This window comes from Mirounga leonina, unplaced genomic scaffold (assembly GCF_011800145.1).
Source record: "Mirounga leonina isolate KUSES-001 unplaced genomic scaffold, KU_Mleo_1.0 Mir_175, whole genome shotgun sequence".
NCBI lineage: Eukaryota > Metazoa > Chordata > Mammalia > Carnivora > Phocidae > Mirounga > Mirounga leonina.
Window position 1 is genome coordinate 30,954,715 of NW_023270453.1, and position 17,615 is coordinate 30,972,329.

The 17,615-nt window shown below is 48.9% G+C and overlaps 1 protein-coding gene across 1 annotated transcript in view; it reads left to right on the forward strand.

The window, feature by feature from the left end:
* SNX29 (sorting nexin 29) overlaps nucleotides 1-17,615 on the forward strand; it is a 497,051-nt gene that overhangs the window by 181,137 nt on the left and 298,299 nt on the right. The window contains exon 13 of the mRNA XM_035022295.1: nucleotides 659-741. Coding sequence (XP_034878186.1) covers nucleotides 659-741 — 83 coding nt within the window. The remainder of the gene's footprint in view (nucleotides 1-658; nucleotides 742-17,615) is intronic.

Genomic DNA, 17,615 nt, shown 5'->3' on the forward strand with positions numbered 1-17,615 from the left:
CATCCTTGTGTTCTTTTCCTCAGCCAGTGTACCTGGGGTGTGAACTTGATAGAGTAGGGTTTTGATGGAGCCTGAGTTCCATGTTCCATGGTGTAGAGTCTTGTGTGGAGGTGGGTGTGGACTAAGCTACTGCTTGTATTTATGATTCCCTTTCCTCTTCTGTAAAATAGGTGTAATGACACATCAGAAGGCTTAAAGGAGATGATAAAGACTTCACATGATGCCTGGCAAATACTAAATGTTCATTGCATGTAGCCACTAATAAAAAAAGAGTATTCCCCAGGCTGAATAGGTGGTACTTAGTATGTGCTTCCGTAAATGGAGAGAATATTACTGAGTGCCTGACACTGAATAGGCACCTAACAGCTTGACAGATTCAAGTAATCCGAGCACAACCCATGTCCGCATCCTGACTTGGTAGGAACTGGATCCAGCATTTGCTTTCATTATGAATGAACGCTTGTTGCAGGCATTCTGCGAATGTGCCCTTGCTAATGTAGTCTTACCCAGCTAGGATTTCTAAAACAAAGAATGATTTACTATTTATAAGACGAGCCCCATGTGTTTTTCTTTACACAGATTGCCCCCGCCCCGGACTTAAGTCTAAATTGCCAGTTTTTAAAAATGTATTTTTTTTTTAACATTCTTGTACCTGCAGAGAAAACGAGGTGCTCAAAGTCCAACTGAAGAAATACGTAGGAGCTGTCCAGATGCTGAAAAGAGAAGGTCAAACTGCTGAAGGTGAGGGGGAGACTGAGCCTGGGTGGGAAGGGGGCCAAGCTTTTTCACCTTCATAGCCCCTGTGCCTGGTACACAGGAGCCACTCAACATGGGATGAGTGCGTATGCAAATGAATTAGAGAAATAGTGCTGGTCAGAAACTCTGGAAAACAAATTAGATGGAACATCCTGCTGTGTATTCTTGGTACATACATAACTCATGTCCTAAGACTTAGTTGCTGGATTACTAGCAACAGTTGTATTAATTTGTGTGCCTAGGCAGTTTTATGTCTGAGGTCTTGAGATACTTGCCCGGTAGAGAACCTTGCAGCATGATTAAGTCCCATCAGGCCAGTGGTGAAAGCAATAGAACCCCAAAGTGGTGGAGAACCCGCGCTGTGGAATTAGGCTGACCTGGTTCCAACCCCAGTTCTGGGTAAGTTCTTTCATCTCTCCATACCTTAGTTTCCCCATCTGTAAAATGGGGTTAGTTGACAGTCCCTACCTCATGAAGTAATCCATGTAGACTTAGCACAATGCCTGCTATAGGGTACGTACTGAGTAAATTTTAGCTGTTGATATTATTAGTCAGAAATACAAGTAGAAAAATGATCACTTGACCAAGATTGCACTCAAGGAGGTGATGGCATACGCTTCGCCTCTCTGCATTTTGGTTACAGTTTAACTGTCACGAATCAACTAAAACTTGCCTCAGTTTGGCTGGAAGAAAGTATATTTCACTTTGGCTGAAATGTCTTGCAGCCTTCAGCCAACTTACCATTAAGAGATTTCCTGGGCGCCTGAGTGGCTCAGTTGGTTAAGCAACTGCCTTCGGCTCAGGTCATGATCCTGGAGTCCCGGGATCGAGTCCTGCATCGGGCTCCCTGCTCGGCAGGGAGTCTGCTTCTCCCTCTGACCCTCCTCCCTCTCATGCTCTCTGTCTCTCATTCTCTCTCTCTCTCAAATAAAAAAAAAAAAAAAAAAGAGGAACCAGAAAAAAAAAAAAGAAAGATTTCCTTAAATACAAATGAGCTCTTGAGGTATAGACATTGTAACAAAGGGGTGGACCCTGCAGGCTAACAGGTCTTGGGAGTCTGCCAAACCTGCATTTGAATCTAGGCTCACCCAGTATAATTTGAGGCATTGGAGTTATTTTGCCATCTGTAAGTGGAAACATTCCACCATTGTCAATGGAGGTCGTTGTGAGGATTTACTGAAACAATGAATGTGAAGTTTCCAGTATGGCACCTGGCCTGTAATTGGTGTTCAGTAAATGGTAGTTATGTTTCTTTGTAATAGAGGGAGACAGGATTGGAGGCAGGATGTGGTTTGCATACTAATAACAGAAAGGCTTGAATTTTGTTTAAAGCTTTTGTGTTGATTATGGTCTCTGTTTGGCTTCACCGTCTTGGTTATTATTATTAATTTTTTATCACATGCCTTGCTTGGTTCATAATTGGTCTATAACTGTTACCAGTCTAGGGGTTATCATAGCAGAATTAATCATGTCTTCCTCGTGGGCTCGTCACTTTTTCAAACAGACACTGCTATTATGGCCCTGAATCCATTTCACCATGTGTTCTGGGGTTGTCAGTCTTTTGACTTTGACTCCCCATCTTTGTTTCCCCAGCACCTAGCTTTTGTAGTTGCTCATTCCATCCATTACGTGTTTTGAATGAGTAGCATTTGTCTACCCTTTACCCTTTCCGGGCAGCTTCAAATCTGTTTCCTTTGGACTTTGTCACCCTGTGAAGAGTAGGTATTTTTCCTCTATTTCAGTTTTTTGATTTTTCTTTATTTTTTAGAAAGTTCATTATTAGAGGCTTAGGAGAGCTTATGGGGCTCGTACGTGTATCTAGGGTGGAAGTGAACTCAGGTCATTTTCCTCTGAATCCCTGGTTCTTTGCCTTACAAAGTTCTTAAACTAGAGTCCACAGAGGGCATTACCTGGGGAACTTACTAAATATGCCTGTTCTCGGGGAGGAAGAGCGCTGCTCTTGTCGGCAGCGGTTTCAGTGGATCTAGGATGGGTCCCACGGCTGCACATCCGGATACCTGACTCTAATGCACGTGATTCATGGATGGCACCCCACCGCCTTTTGAGAAATCCGTACTCTGCTTGCTCAGAGCTAAGGTTCAGGGCAGTTAAGAATATTAAACCTAGGAAAAAAGAAGCACTGTTTGGCTTGTGTTTGATTGAAAAACATCAACTCTTTCACTCTAAGATACGTTTCAGAGTATGAGCATTATTAGAGTCCTTCCCCTGGCACGTGGGTACCTGGAACCCACAACGTACAGAATAGCTTTCTGCGGCAGCTGTAGTTGCTCGTCCTGAGACACAGCCTGGATGTTCTGAGCCCAAGTTGGGGATGCGCCTTCAGGATGCTGAGACCGCCCTGGAATGGATCGGAGCAGAGACCGTGTGGAGGGTCCTGTACTCCTTGTGACAGCAGTCCTTACTGCTGTTCATCACTGTGAAATTCAAGACCATCTACCTTCTCAGTGGGTCATCTGTCACTGCAAGGTTTATCTGAAAGTCCTCGAGTGTGGGCGTGAACTGGTGGCTGCTCTGATGTGACGTAGGCCCTGTAGTTCACGCCTTTCGCTCAGAAACACTAGTGAGCGCCTGCTCTGTGGCAGGCACCGTGGAGCAGTCTCATGAAAAGGTACTCTTTGAAAGAGCTTCAACCTAATTTTCACGTGACATCCTCTATTAGTCAAGCAAATTGGGGCTCACTCCTCCTCCCCAGCTAGTTGCTGACTCATGTTGAACTACTGAGTGTGTGCCCTTGTCAGGCTGTGGTAGCTTGGGGTGTCTTGGCCAGGCTGGGACGGCCAGGGCTGTCTGGGGAGTTGGAGGAGTAGGGGGAGGGAGAGGGGCCTTTCCCATTCGTGATTTCCTTGGCTCCTGGCGTTACAGGGGTGGACATGGAGATGGATACCAGCTTTCTAAATTCTAGGTGGGAGTTCAGAATGCATTTTCCACAATATAAGCCTTTTAGTTTGAGGTTATAAAGATTCTTTTTATCGTTTAGCAACAACTTCTTTATGAAGGTGCGAGCTCTCATCAGTAGGGAAAAGAGTGAAAAAATAATTTGAAGCCCAAATACCTTCAGGGTTGAATTTTATTGCTGTGGCTTGTGTTGTGACCCCCACCTTCATTGTTGTGGAAAAATGCCTTCAGGATTAAAAAAAAAATAATGGACCATTAGAATAGATTGTTACAACATTTAATTTTGTAGATCTCAGATTCCCGTTGTCGTCCTTTTTTTTTTTTTTTTTAAAGAATAGTATTTTCCCGCTAAGAAAATGGAGTTTTTTGTTTTTGTTTTTTTTAAGATTATTTATTCATTTGAGAGAGAGTGTGTGTGCACAAGCAGGGGGAGCGGCAGAGGGAGAGGGAGAAGCAGACTCCCCACGGAGCAGGGAGCCCAGTGGGGGGCTGGATTCCGGTACCTGGGGTCATGACCCGAGCTGAAGGCAGATGCTTAACTGACTGAGCCACCCAGGTGCCCAAAAGTTAAGGTTTAATCAGCAAAATAATAGGATTTTGGGTGGCCTCATTAACTAACTGAAGGAATTTTTTTTCCTAATGTGGTCCAGAAGTGTGAGGTTGGGTTATTCACCACTCGAGTGCTAGTTGGCCTTGCTGAGATCTGATTTCCCAGAAGCTTATGCCTTCCATTGAATATTTGGATCTCTGTCATCCTGGTGTGTACTGTCTGCTCCCCATCTAGCCTTTGAGCTGTGGCATGAGGGCTGCCATGTCCACAGTGAACTGGCTTGACTGTTAAGCTTGCAGTGCGGCTCTTACTTGGTGTTTAATCGGTTCTGTTAAGGAATTCAGACATTTTTCCTCTCCAGCACAGGGTACTTTCCCTTACTGAGGGAGAGCAGAAGATGGCTCTCCAGACTCATGTTTCCATCTGTGGCTTCTCTGAAGCTTGAAACCTAATACGTCAAGTTGGCTTCTTGCCTGGAGAAGGCCTTCTGGCAGCTCCCTGAGGGGCCTGAGGAGCAGGCAAACCCACTTAGATACTTGCTAGGGTGTGTGGACAAGACTGGCTCCTTCTCTCAAGAGTGGACTCAAATTGGCCAAGCATGCAGAGAATGATGTGTAATCAGAAGAGCAGTTCATTCAGTGGTTAGTGAGAAAGCAGATGGCAAGTAAACCAGGAGCCCAAATCTGATGCTCAGGCCCATCATTCCTTTGGGCTTACCAATTTGGGGAGCTGGAGTTTCCCCTGATGGTGGCCTGTTGAGTCCGAGAAGGGGGAACTAGTTCGGTGCTTCATCTGTTGAGCATCCTGATGGCTCCCACACTGGGTAAGGGAAAGGTCTCGGTGCTGCAAGCCCATAGAGATGATGTTACCTGGCTCTTTACATGGTCCTTTTTCTTTTTTTCTGGCTTGTGGTTTAACAGGGTTCTGTGCTAGTTCTTTCAGGTGGTAGTTGATGGTGAGAGAGAGAATGTGTGTGTGGGGCTCTTCCGTGAGATATTTAGATATTTTGTACTTGTCTCATAACCAGTAGTCAGCAGATAACTTTGTTTCAATTTAGAGATGATCATTAATCTTTGCTTGTCTCCTTTCCCCTCTAGTTCCCTGTAAGACATAGACACAGGATTCTCCAGGAAACTCCAGCTTGACCTGTAGCCACAGTCCCCCTTCCCTAACAGACTTCCACCCAGGTGTAGACCCAGGGACGCCCCTTGTGAGGGGTTGTTGGGTCTGTAGAATTCTCACCCAGTGTGGACCGAGAGAGAAGAAAGTCCATGGGGGTAGGTAGTTGACTTTTTAATCAACTCCACCCAATTGAGAATCTCACCAACCAGCTCTGAGGCGTGGGGAGTGAGGCTGAGCGTATTTGGCTGGTGGAAGTCTCCACGGGGAAACGCAGCCCCTGGATGGAGGCGCTGTGCTGAGAGCCGTGAGGACCGCAGCTGGGGAGAGGCCTCTTGAGGGGGAAATCCCGGCAGGGCTGCGTCGCGGGCATGGTGTGGCGAGTGGCACCTCCTCCACTGCATCGACCATCTGGAGAAATAAGGAAGGCTTGTTCCGCCAGGGTCTGTGCGTCTTTGTCCAAGGTGCCATTTCCTCCTGAGCAAGTGGCCCTGTGTGTGGCCCATGAACAAGACGCTCACAGCCACAACACTGGGGAAACCGGCACTCCAATGGTCCTAGCAGCTCACGATGGATGTGGGTGGGTGAATGACTTCTGTGGAAGGACACTGTGGACTCCCCTGCACAACTGACAGGGGCCATGTGACCTTTCTGTGACTCCGTTTCTTCCTCTGTGAAACGGGAATTGCAGTAGTGACTTCCTTACGGGGTTTTAGGGAAGATGGAGGTGGGTTAGTACATGGGAAGCAGTCAGCATCCTGTCTGACACCAGGCACTCAGTACATACTGGCCACTGAATGCTACGGTCACTACCTCTGCCTCTCTCAGCCCTTTTGTATGATCCTAAAATTAGGATGAAAAGAGTGTGTACTTCTTGGGCTGTTGTGAGGATAAATAGTAATTAAATGAGGTCGTGAAGAGAACATGCCTGTATCTGGCTCTGGGATCTAGAAGATGCTCTGGTAGACAGAAGAAGGATGGTCCCCTAGGGACGTCCATGCCTGGTGCCCAGGACCTGTGGATATGCTGCCTTAAGGGCCTTAAGCAGAAGGGACTTACTGGACGTGGGTGAGTTAAGGGTTTTGATGAGGGGAGATGATCCTACTCTATCCAGATGGCCCCAGTGTAATCACGAGGGTCCTTACAAAAGGGAGGAGGGCCAGGGAGGGAGAAGATGTGACAACAGAGGCTGGAGTGAGGCCAGGCCCCAAGCCAAGGAGTGTGGGCATCTTCCAGAAACTGGGAAGATCAGGTTCTCCCCTCGAACCTCTAGAAGGAGCACAGCCCTGCCGACGGCCTGACTGTAGACTGTGAGACATTCGAGACTTGTGGCATCCTGAGCTCTAAGGTAAGAAATTTGTGTTGTTCTAAGCCACGAAGTTCATGGTCATTGGAACAGCCGTGGGAAACCAACACAGGGGGTGAGTTGAACTGAGGTATTAATTTCACCCCTGATGGGTATGGGGACCATCGTCATCAATGTCTTACTCCACTTGTAGTGGGAGGTTGAGGTTTCGAAGGTTGGGTGTTGAGTAAGGGGTCCCCAGATGGACGAAATGGGACCTCAGGGAGATCTGTGGCCTTTGAGTGGCAGCACACGTGGGACAGGAAAGCCCACTGTCCTGACACGTGCCTGTGCATGGCATGCTTGTCTGGCCCGGCAACGGGAGCCCTTACCCCAGGCACACACTTGCCCTACCCTGGGGTTGCCGCCACCAGCCCCTGTGGGTGATCACTGTCACCACCTGCTCTGGACACGGGAGGTGAGGCCTCCACGCTGCATGGTGGGGCCTCGCTGTCTGGTGGACCGTTGGTGTTACTCTTTCTTGGTGTGGTCGGTGGTGGGGTAGTCAGTGGTGGTGGGGTGGCCCGTGGTGGTGGGGTGGTGCGCAGCTGCGGAGGCCAGTGTCTCAGTGTCCCACAGGAGGACCTTCTTACCACGTCTCCTGCTCAACAGAACCTTGCTTGGTGTTGGCTTCTCTTGGGCTCGCCTGGGGAGTGTTTACCTGGGAATCGGAGCTGGCTCTCGGGACTGAGGGAGAGGGCTGGTGCTGCCAGGGACACAGTTCTTTCCTGTTGGGCCGGGAAGGCTGGGGCCACTGTCGTTCTCTTGTGTCCATGTGAGGCTGTCACATAGAGGGAGGAGCCGAGCTGGGTGGCGGACAGGAGCTGAGGTGTTGGAGCCCCTGAATGCAGCTGTGCTTGACAAGGCAGCCTAGCCTTGAGCTTTCTGTTACTAAGAGCAGTAATTCAACCAATCTCCCCTGCCTGCTTTCAAGCTTGAGTTTGGGTTTCTGTAGTTCATATGCTCATGGCAAACCGTTAGCTCTTTACTGGCTATGGAGTCAATCCTGTCCTTATGAGGGACTCTTATTTGTTGGAGTCGGTTTTTCTGGATGCTAAAGTGTCTGGTGTGTCTCGTGAGGCTCTTGCCCGTGCCCTCCCTCTCGTTAGGTACCTTCTGCTGTCCTCCTCTGCCTTGGCCACCATATCTTATTCCCTGGGGATGGATTTAAGGCAGCACGCTCCTGTCAGTGGCTCCATTTAATTAATCTGTTGTGGGTTCAGGGATAGAGGATAAGAAAATGGCCTGTTGCTGGTGGCTAGTGGAGTCATCAGCGGCAAGGCAGGAGGTACAGTGGGAGGAACCTGACAGATGAGAGAAGCTTGGGAGCAATTTAAACAAAGTTGACTCTAAGAAACAGAAGAAGTTTAAAAGAAACAAAACAAACTGATCCCCTGTTCAACACTGTATGTGCTTCCTGTCCTCACGGGCTTCTGTTTACCTGGGCTCCAAGAAAATAGGGCAGGACAGTTGAGACCCCCTGATGCGGTGGAGATGGATGGCCATGGGCGAGGGGGTTCCTAGAGCCTTCATGTGTCTTGGGCATGTAGGGTGTATTTTGTGTCCTGCGGACTAAACCATTGCAGGTTTGGGCCATCTCCACTTGAGTGGCCTCACATTCCTGCCCCTGGTGACAGAGGCAAAGCTGTCTTGGTCTGAGGTAGGCTTCTTGGGTTGCAAGGAAGCTCATGACTCTGTGTATGTGCTCCTGTCTGGTTGCAGTAGGGTAAACGTGGAACCTCATGGAAACACAAGATCACATCAGTCTGCTTTTTAAAACCCACTCCAGACCTTTTGATGATGGCCTCTAGTGCTGGCTGTGGTCTGGCTCTTGCCATGTTCCATCCCCACCTCCTCATTTCACCCTGGCCATCAGGCTTTTCCTCAGATGCACCAGACTGGTTCTTAACGCAAGTGCCTCAGTCCCTCTGCTGGAATGCTCTTTCCCGGTGTCTACATGGCTGATCCCAGCCTGTCAGGCAGGTCTTTGCTCAGCAGTCACCTTCTCCGACCACCTTGTGTCATGTTGAATCTTCTTGCTCATTTTTTGTGTTACTTTATCTTCATCACAGAGCTTATCGGTATGTCGGAGTATCTCGATGGTTCACCCCTTTTGGTGTTTGCCATCTGTGCCCTGCACTGCCCTCTACAAACCACAAGAGCAGGGACCTTGTCTGCTCTTTTCCCTGCTGTGTTCAAAGTGCCTTGAGCAGTCCTTGACCCGTGGTATGTGCTCTACAAATGTTCATGACATGAATGAAGAGACATTTCAGAGGAGCTGTTGTAGGACCCGGCCGCATGGCACGTAGGTGACGGAAGACCCATGGCCGCTCTGGAGAGCACAGCCGTGGTCAAGTTGAAGGGGCTTCATTCCAGCGGCACACCAGCCATGTGCCAGACCCCATATGACCCTTCCTACGCTTGCGCCTCGAAGCAGATTCTTCTCACCACACACAGTTTTGTTTTTTGTAACTACAGTTTGCATATGGCTCCCCCTTTCCTATGGTTTCATCATTCGGAGTTCTTGACTACAAGAGTCATAAAATCCAGTTTTATCTGGCCTAAAAAAATGTTGAAGTGCCTGTCTTCAGAGTTGTCTTGATCCAGGGGTTCCAACAATAACAGGAGTCCCCCCCCCGACATTTCTCAAGTCTGTTCCTTGCTCTCCCCAGCGTTGGCGGTGTATACTGGTATGTGTTTAACCACCAGTCGTCTGGGGGAAAAGGGCGTGATTTAGGGTGCTTGCTGATTGTCGTGGTGTAAGTGCTCCCACTGTGGCTGATTCCTGGCTGCCAGCACTGTGTCCCTGAGGGCCGCGCTGGGCTCCTGTGAGCCGCCGTGCCCCAGCCCCCACGCCCCACTGGCTGTCCGATCTCAGGCAGGCATTCTCACGCTGGCAAGAGGCTGCCTGAAGCTCCAGGTATAATAATCTCAGCAAACCAGCAGAAGAGCATGCTTCTCTTCCCCACCAGTTTCCTTGTAAACAGCTCTGCCAGCTTTCTCCCACTTAGAGCGGAACCATGGTTCTCAGTCTTGGCTCCACATTGAATCCCCTGGGGAGTTTATAAACACTCCCCTGCTTGGCCCCTGGGAACCACTGCCTTGGGAGGATACCACTCTCAAATTAGTGAAGTTCAAGGTCAGCCACTGTGCTACAGATGTGCCAACAGTCTGATTCCTGACCAGCGGGAGAGGTCTCAGACCAACTGAGGCTCTGTCTTTGATCTCCAATCCGGGTTTGGCCTCAGAACCTGTCTCCACAGAGGTTCCACCACTTAAGAAGATGGTGGGTGGATAGGGGGGAGGGCTGCAATGGAAGGTGTTCACCGCTGTCGAGTTCACACGGTACTTGTACCGTGCCCATCCCTGGGCCCCCCTCAAGGATCCACGGTGGGTGTCAAGCACATCTCCTTTCTTTCTGTAGTCTTTCCTTCCCCTGCAATCTTGGCTGTTCTCCTTCGTGCCCAGAGTGCCCTCCCTGTGGGCACTGCTCATGAAGCTTCAGTGCATTCTGGCCATGTGCCCCCATCCTGACCACTTCCTGATCTCTGCTCTTGGCTCATCCAGTTTCCCTTTTTGGGAAGTGCCATTTCCCTTCTCCCTGGTCAGGCCAGATGTTGCATTTATTCTAAGAGCCTGCTCTACTCCTGTCAACATAAAGAAATCTAATTCCACCAATCCTTGAGTTTGTTAAACTGTTGCACTTAAAAGCAACAACCAAGGTCTGGCATTTGCTCACTCTCATGAGTTTGTAATCCTGTCTTCTGGGTGTGTAGTCTCTCTGACCACACAGAGGATCATAGAGACTTCCTTTTGTTGTGGTGTGTGTTGACCAAGTGCACGATAGGTATGTGATAAAACTTTGTTGCCAGACTCCACCCAAGTAATCTTAGGAGTGATTTCAGAGTAATAGGCACATTGGTATAGACGGGAACAGCATTATCTGAGAAAGAAGAAAAGTTTGGAGAAGTGATTTTACTTGAAGAGGAAGAGAAGAATTGTTGTTCTCCCTTTTTCCAGGACTGACCCACACCACTCTGCCTATGGCCCATGGTTGGTCCCACCCAGATGCGGAGGGGTCTGGGGACTGTCATCTCTGCTGGGCGGCTGCTTCCCTACAGGGGAAGGGGAGTAGGGGCTTGTGCCAGTCATGCTGGGTACTCATTTGATCCCTGTGGTGTCTGTTTTCGAAGCCAGTTGTGTGGTTCCTTAAAAGAGACCTCATACCCAATATGCTTATTTTGGGGCTTATACCCTTTGGAGTCTAGGAAGGAGTGCTTGTAAAGGTCTGCAGTAGAAGGAGTGTCCAGGGGCATCTGGGTGGCTCATTTGGTTAAGCATCTGCCTTCAGCTCACGTGATGATCTCAGGGTCCCAGGATCGAGCCCCGTGTCGGGCTCCCTGCTCAGTGGGAAGCCTGCTTCTCCCTCTGCCTCTGCCCCTTCCCTTGCTCATGCTCTCTTTCTCTTATACATAAAACCTTCAAAAAAAAAGGGGGGGGGGGCAAAGACGTGTCTGTAAGAAATAGATTCCTTTATCAGTCATTAATTGGGATGAAGAGACCATGTTGTACCTACCCGTTGTTGAAAGATATTTCTGGTGTCCCCTTCACGTCTTGGCTTGTTGATGGTTAGAAAAGATGCCCTTGGATTCACTCAACAGATATTAATTGAACACTGACCATGCGCCAGGCACAGTTCTGGGAATTCTTCTGTGAATGGCCGGTACAAGGTCTACAGCTGACAGCTTAGTGGGGGAGACTGTAAGAAGGTAGGCAAAACAGATCTTTATAAATGATTCTCTAGGAATCACCTAGAGAAATCTTTGGTTGACAGTAGAAGAAAAGGTCCCATGCACTGTGTACCTGGAAGGTCCTAGACCCTGTGCCAGGTTCTTAGCTACAGCATCTCTGCAAGGTTGGTGCTCTTGTTATCCCCATTTTATAGATGTGGAGAAACCAAGGCTCTCAGAGATGGATGTGGTCAAGGCCACTGTATGAGGGTTCTCCAGAGAAGCTACTGCAAACACATATACTTCTGTAAGCACATGTGTATGTGCATACACACATACATGCAAATATGTACATGTAGAGAGGTGTATCCGTATACAGGTCTATGTACACGGACCCGCCTACATATCTGCCTATCTAGATTGGATTGATTTAAGGAACTGGCTCATGCTATTGTAGAGTCTGGGAACTCGAAAATTTGGAGGCTGGCAGGCTGGAGACCCAGGGAGGGGTTGTTGCAGTCCTGAGTCTGAGGCCATCTGGAGGCGGGATTCCTTCTGGGGAGCTCAGTCTTTTCTCTTAAGGTCTTCAGCTTAAGGCCTGCTCCCCTTCCATTGGTTGAGGTGCACCCACATTATGGAGAGGAATTTGCTTTACTCAAAGCCTACTATTAAAATGTTAATCTCCTCTAAAAAAAAAAAAATACCGTCATAGTGGCATTCAGATTAATGTTTGACCAAGTACTTGGGTGCCATGGCCCGGACACGTGGATACGTGAAATGAACATGCCAGTCTTCTGCCTAGGAAAAGGCCAGGCCAAGGTTCTAGCCAGGTCTAGGCTCAGTGCTTGCTTTCCCCGCACCCCTACACCTCTGTTCTCTTGGCAGTGTCCTGCGTGGTAAGATCTGTTGCATTGTCCTGGGCCTCAAAGTTGGTGGTGTGTAGACGCTGACCAGGAGCTGCCTGCCTGTGTGGGGCGGTCTGGGGCGGCGTGGCATCTACCCCTTCACTTTATCCAGGGAAAGCTCTGCTCCCTTCCCCTCTTCTCCCCGGAAGACTGAAACCTGTTTGTGGGCCGCCAGCCACAGGGGGAGCCGGCTCAGAGCAGGGGGGCCTTGGAACTGGCCATCAGACTCGGGGAGACACCACTTCTCCGGAGCGGTGGAGACCACACATGCTATTTGCACTTCTTTCCTTCTTCAGTGAAGGCTCCTCCTTCTACAACGAAAGGAGAGGAGATGCGTGGAGGGAGGCCACTGTAGAACATTGAGGGGAGGGCAGCCGTAGGTTTTCCAGCTGGTGGGATCTGGGTTGAACTGCCGCACTTTGACTAGTTCCAAATTCTTGGAATAAGTTTTTTTTTTTTTTTTAAGATTTTATTTATTTGTCAGCACAAGCAGGGGGAGTGGCAGGCAGAGGGAGAAGCAGGCTCCCCGTCGAGCAAGGAGTCCGGTGCCAGACTCGATCCAGGACCCTGGGATCATGACGTGAGCAGAAGGCAGATGCTTAACTGACTGAGCCACCCAGGCACCCCTGGGAATAAGTTTTTATCGCAGAGCTTCTGTGTGTTCATTTGAGGAGCAGAGATGATAATGTTGACTTGATGCAAGCATTTGAAGTTTCAAAGGGATGACATATGTCAAGTGCCAGGCAACTGTTGACGTTATTTTGGATTGGAGATGCATTCTGAAGGGCGTCCAGGCTGCAGAAGGTCAAGGCACATTAGCAGAACACCTGTATGTTAATTTCTGAAAGTGGGTGAATAATTGTGGTGATAATTGTAGAGTAAATCTCCTTGAAAGCTTTGCAGTCCTGGTAAAACAAAATTTGTGTGATGAGCTGGTTTACTGACCCTTAAATCACTATCTGAACCGGTAGCTCGGTATCTGGCCCCTTAGGCAGTGCTCAGTACGGCAGCACCCAGGGAGCCATTCCTGGGACAGTGGCCCAAATTCTGAAAAAAAATTTTTTTTTAAATGACAACTTACTAGAAAAGTCTGGGGAACAAGATACCCAACACCCAGTGTACTCACCACCCAGATTTAACAGATAATTTTCCAGATTTATTTCAGATCAATAAAAATAAGTTTTAAGTGTCATTTGGGATATCCTTATGATGACATCCATGTGTTTCCAGATGAACACTGGTGGGTGGCCCGGCTTGGGTGGCCTGCCTCGCTTAAGCTAATCCTGAGAATTTCAGAGGAGGGTTAGAACGTGGATGAGCCAAGCCAGGCTCCTCACATGCCCACTTGTGGAAGGGGGTGAGGTGGGAGCAACTTTTCCTAACATACGGGGTTGAGAATGGGGGAGGTACACCCCTGAAATAAGGATGGATACTGATGTTAGGGAGCAAGAACACCGAGGGCTGTGCAGCTGGAGAGACGTGGGAAACGGAGCATCTCCGGAATTGTTGTTCAGGAGAGGTTTGGTGGTTTTGTTGGTTAGGGCTTTGGAGATACTGTCTTGACACTGCATCCGCCTAGCATGAGCTCTGTTTTGGTTGAATTTGTATGTTCATTTGGGCTAGTGTGTCAGGTGGACTAGGTTTGGCTGCATTAAAAAAACAACAAAAGCCCAGTCAACAGCGACTTCCACACGATTTTTCTCTTATCTAACACAAGTCTGGAAACAAAGTCTCATCTAGGGCTAGTGTGATGCTTTTATGATCATCAGAAATGCAGACTGCTTTTTCTTTGTGCTCAACCACCTTCAGTACACAGTGTTTTATCTTCTTGATTGCCTCATGGTACCCACATGGTGGCTGGTGTTCCAGCCATTACATCTGTATTTCAGGCAGGTAGAAGGAGGAAGTGGATAAGGGCAGAACGTGCATTTCACAGCCGAATTCTATAAGGATTTAAAGCTTGAAGGATAATCTTGCTTTAAGGAACTTCTCAGGATACCCCCCCCCTCCATAACTTGTACTTACAACTCTTGGGCCTCCCCTAATTGCAAGGAAGGCTGAGAAATGTGATGGCTTAATTGGCACATAAAGGAGGGATCATGAATATTGGGTAGGCAGCGGCAGTCCCTGCTCCAGGTGGCTTTGGGGAAGGTGAGGCTGATGGAAACTCTGTGGGAGAAGTTGGGGGAGGGAGCTTGCCAAGGCTCCTCCCACCCCCCAAACCAGCCCTCAGTGCTGTCACTATTGAGAGAAGCTTCATCAGAGGTACAGAGGTCATCATTGCAAGAGGATCTGGTTCCGGTTTCTAGAAGTGCCCATGTCTCTCTGGGGACTGTCATAAAGGATAACGGGATAACGTTTTATTTGCTCAACTTGATTTCATCCTCTGCAGGATGCTTTCCCCTCCTAAATCATTGCAAGAGCAATTGCCTGGAAATACCAAGTATCGATTCGTGATTTTTGTTCATTTATTTTTTATTGTTTGGTGGGAAATGAAGGCCCAGAAACAGAGCAGGAGCACTCGCGGGGCCTCAGCTCCCCCTGCGGAGGTGGAGGCCCAGGCCAGACGTATATTTATCATTGTCGCTGTCCCTTTTTAGGGCCGCCTTGATGTTGCGATTGTTGTGCAGTTTGTCAGTCAGTGTCTTGTTTGGTGTCCACGTCCTCTCCTTCCAGGAAGCTGACAGGTGGCTTGTTCTGTTAAATGCCACTTTGGTTCTGAAAGCTGCTGTTAGAAGTTTCTAATTACAGCTTTCATCAGGCATCCGGTCAATTGTGCTTTGCTTGAGTGGGTAATGATGCCTTGTACCTCAGATGAGAGTGAGTTGTCTAAGTGTTTTTTTTCTTGGACTGAATAGAAAAATAGACATGTTGTAAAGAGATAAAGCTGATCTCCCGATCTGGGGTTATTTCACTGGTTTACAGCCTCAGTTTCACTCTGCGTTTCTGTAGAAATACACTCCCTCCCCCCACATCCTCCATGGAGTGCCTTCTCACCTGTGTGCCTTCTATTCACTCTGTCTAGAATTTCCCTGCTGCCCGCACACCCCCATTCACGGGCATCACCGCCCCACTGTCAGTTCCTCCAGCTCTGTAGTATTGCTGCCTATTTTGTACTTTAAAATTTTTATTTCTTCCTTTCTTTAGTGACCCATTCCATAAACCAGGGTGTGTACTCCTCCAGAGTAGGGACAGACTTGGTTCTGATGCCGTTGTGCAGCCAGCTTTGGAAACAGATGCCTGACCCCTGGTAGGTGGGGAACAGCTGGTTGATGAGCGAGTGAAGGAATGAATGTTGTTGAGCCCCTTAGAATAATAGCTAGCGTGGATCAGGCATCCTATGGCTGGCCCTGCTCTAACTGCTTGATAGGCAACCTTCCTGTGAGGCCAGTACTATTCCCATCTCCTCATATGGGTGGAGGAAACTGAATCTTTAAAAGGTCAGAACATGCAGTGGGGCCACAGTGGAGGAAAGCCCCTGTCGTCCCCGTGTAAGCACTTGATTGTTGTTACTGTCAGCAGCATGGTCCGGGGCTTTGCTCAGGGTGCACGGCGGGTAGATGCTGGGGCAGATCGTTGGTGTCCCAACACAGAAGTGAATGACGCACAGTGTGCACCCCTCTGGAGCCCACAGACTGGGGTGACTGGGTGGGCCCCAGGAGAGGGGGCACCGGAATTTCTTGCAGCCTTCCAAGCCAGTGGGCAGGACAGGACGGGCTATGGACATGGAGCCATGCGCCAGGCTTCCTGGGTGCGCTCGACCGCAGTAATTGGGAGGCATTCTGGGTACGTGCTATACCTGAAACTTCTCACCTTGCTGCTCTCCCCATTACTCTTGCCTTTCTCTCAGATTCATAATCTCCCTTTTCCTGGGACCCCGTCCCTCCAAAAACACCCTCCTCCTCTGCAGGTGGAGCCAATTAGGCCAAACTCAGCTTGATCTTTAATTACTTGTGCCTTCATTTGCATCCGGTTTGTCTCCTTGTCCAGCTACGAGCCGAGTGCAGGGTTCCCATCTGGGCAACCAGGAACGGTGCCTGCACAGTTTGAGGCCTTGCTTCTGTGCTCTTGGTTTCCTTCTGAGGAGTAAAATGAAGGATTTGGAATAGACAGTAAGCAAACGTACACCCATGGGCCAAAAGCAGTCTGCTGACCTGGTAGCTTGCCTAAAAAGTGTTTTTCAGCAACTTTATGGTTTGAACAGCAGTTTGTGTTTTCTTGTTAAAAAAGAAACCATTTGCATTGTAGAGCAGGTAAGAAGAAAAGATAAGCAGAAAGGGAACGAAAAAGAAAAATCACAACCTGTCAGGCATCACTAATAATCGGGAGCGTATCCTTTTAGATAGGTGCGGCACCTTGCCACGTGACCTCTCATGGGAGAAACCCTCCCCCACCTGAAGATTTTAGTGATCTCTGACCCCGTACGACACACGGACCTTATGGGCTAAGAGAAGAACTGATGGCATTAGAAAAACCACACACGATAAATAATTTAACAGTAAAGTCAGGCAGCAGTACGGTACGAACGTGAATTACATCAAATGTCTGTCAGCGACTGGTCACGTGAGTGCCGAGTGCCAGGGAACAGGGTTTGATGGGGTGCAGGCTGGCTGCTTGCTGTCTTTCCTCCTTTCTCGCCTCTTTTCCAGAGTAGAGTGGGACAGTGTTCATGAAGGCAGCCAGTACTGGAAAGTGTTAGAACATGAAGGTGAGACCATGGGTTTGGCCCAGAAAGTCCTAGCTTTGCCCTTCGCCGGCAGTGTGACCATGGGCAGGTTACTTGGCCTTTGTTTCCCTGCCATTGTGTTTCAGTTTGGGTAGTTTCTGTTGGTAAGTCTTCAAGTTCACAAACCTTTTCTTGTGCACTTTCCCTATGACATGTTCATGGGGCTACACCGAGCTGCGGGAGATAACTGAGAAACAGTCTTTGTTTTCCATCCCGATGGTCAGGTGCCCGGCAAGAAACATTGGTGTTTTTCTTGCTAAAGAAGGAAGAATGGCTGTTAGGGCACACAAGCCGTTTCTGCCAGGCTTCCGACCTAGCAGCTCCTTTGCTTTGCCATGGGGGAGGTGGTGGTGCTGGCTTTGCCTGCTGTAGCAGTAACGGGGGCAGCTGCAGGAGGGGACTGGGGAGAAGTAAAATGTGAAAGGTGCTTTCTGCCCAACACTTGTGAAACTGTCCCTGTCAGAGTGAACCAGGAGAAACAGGAGTCCTCCTCCTCTTGATGTTCAGGCAATAAGGTGCCAATCTCTTTGTGTCCCGTGCTTATTTGTGCTGTGAATCTAGGGTGCCC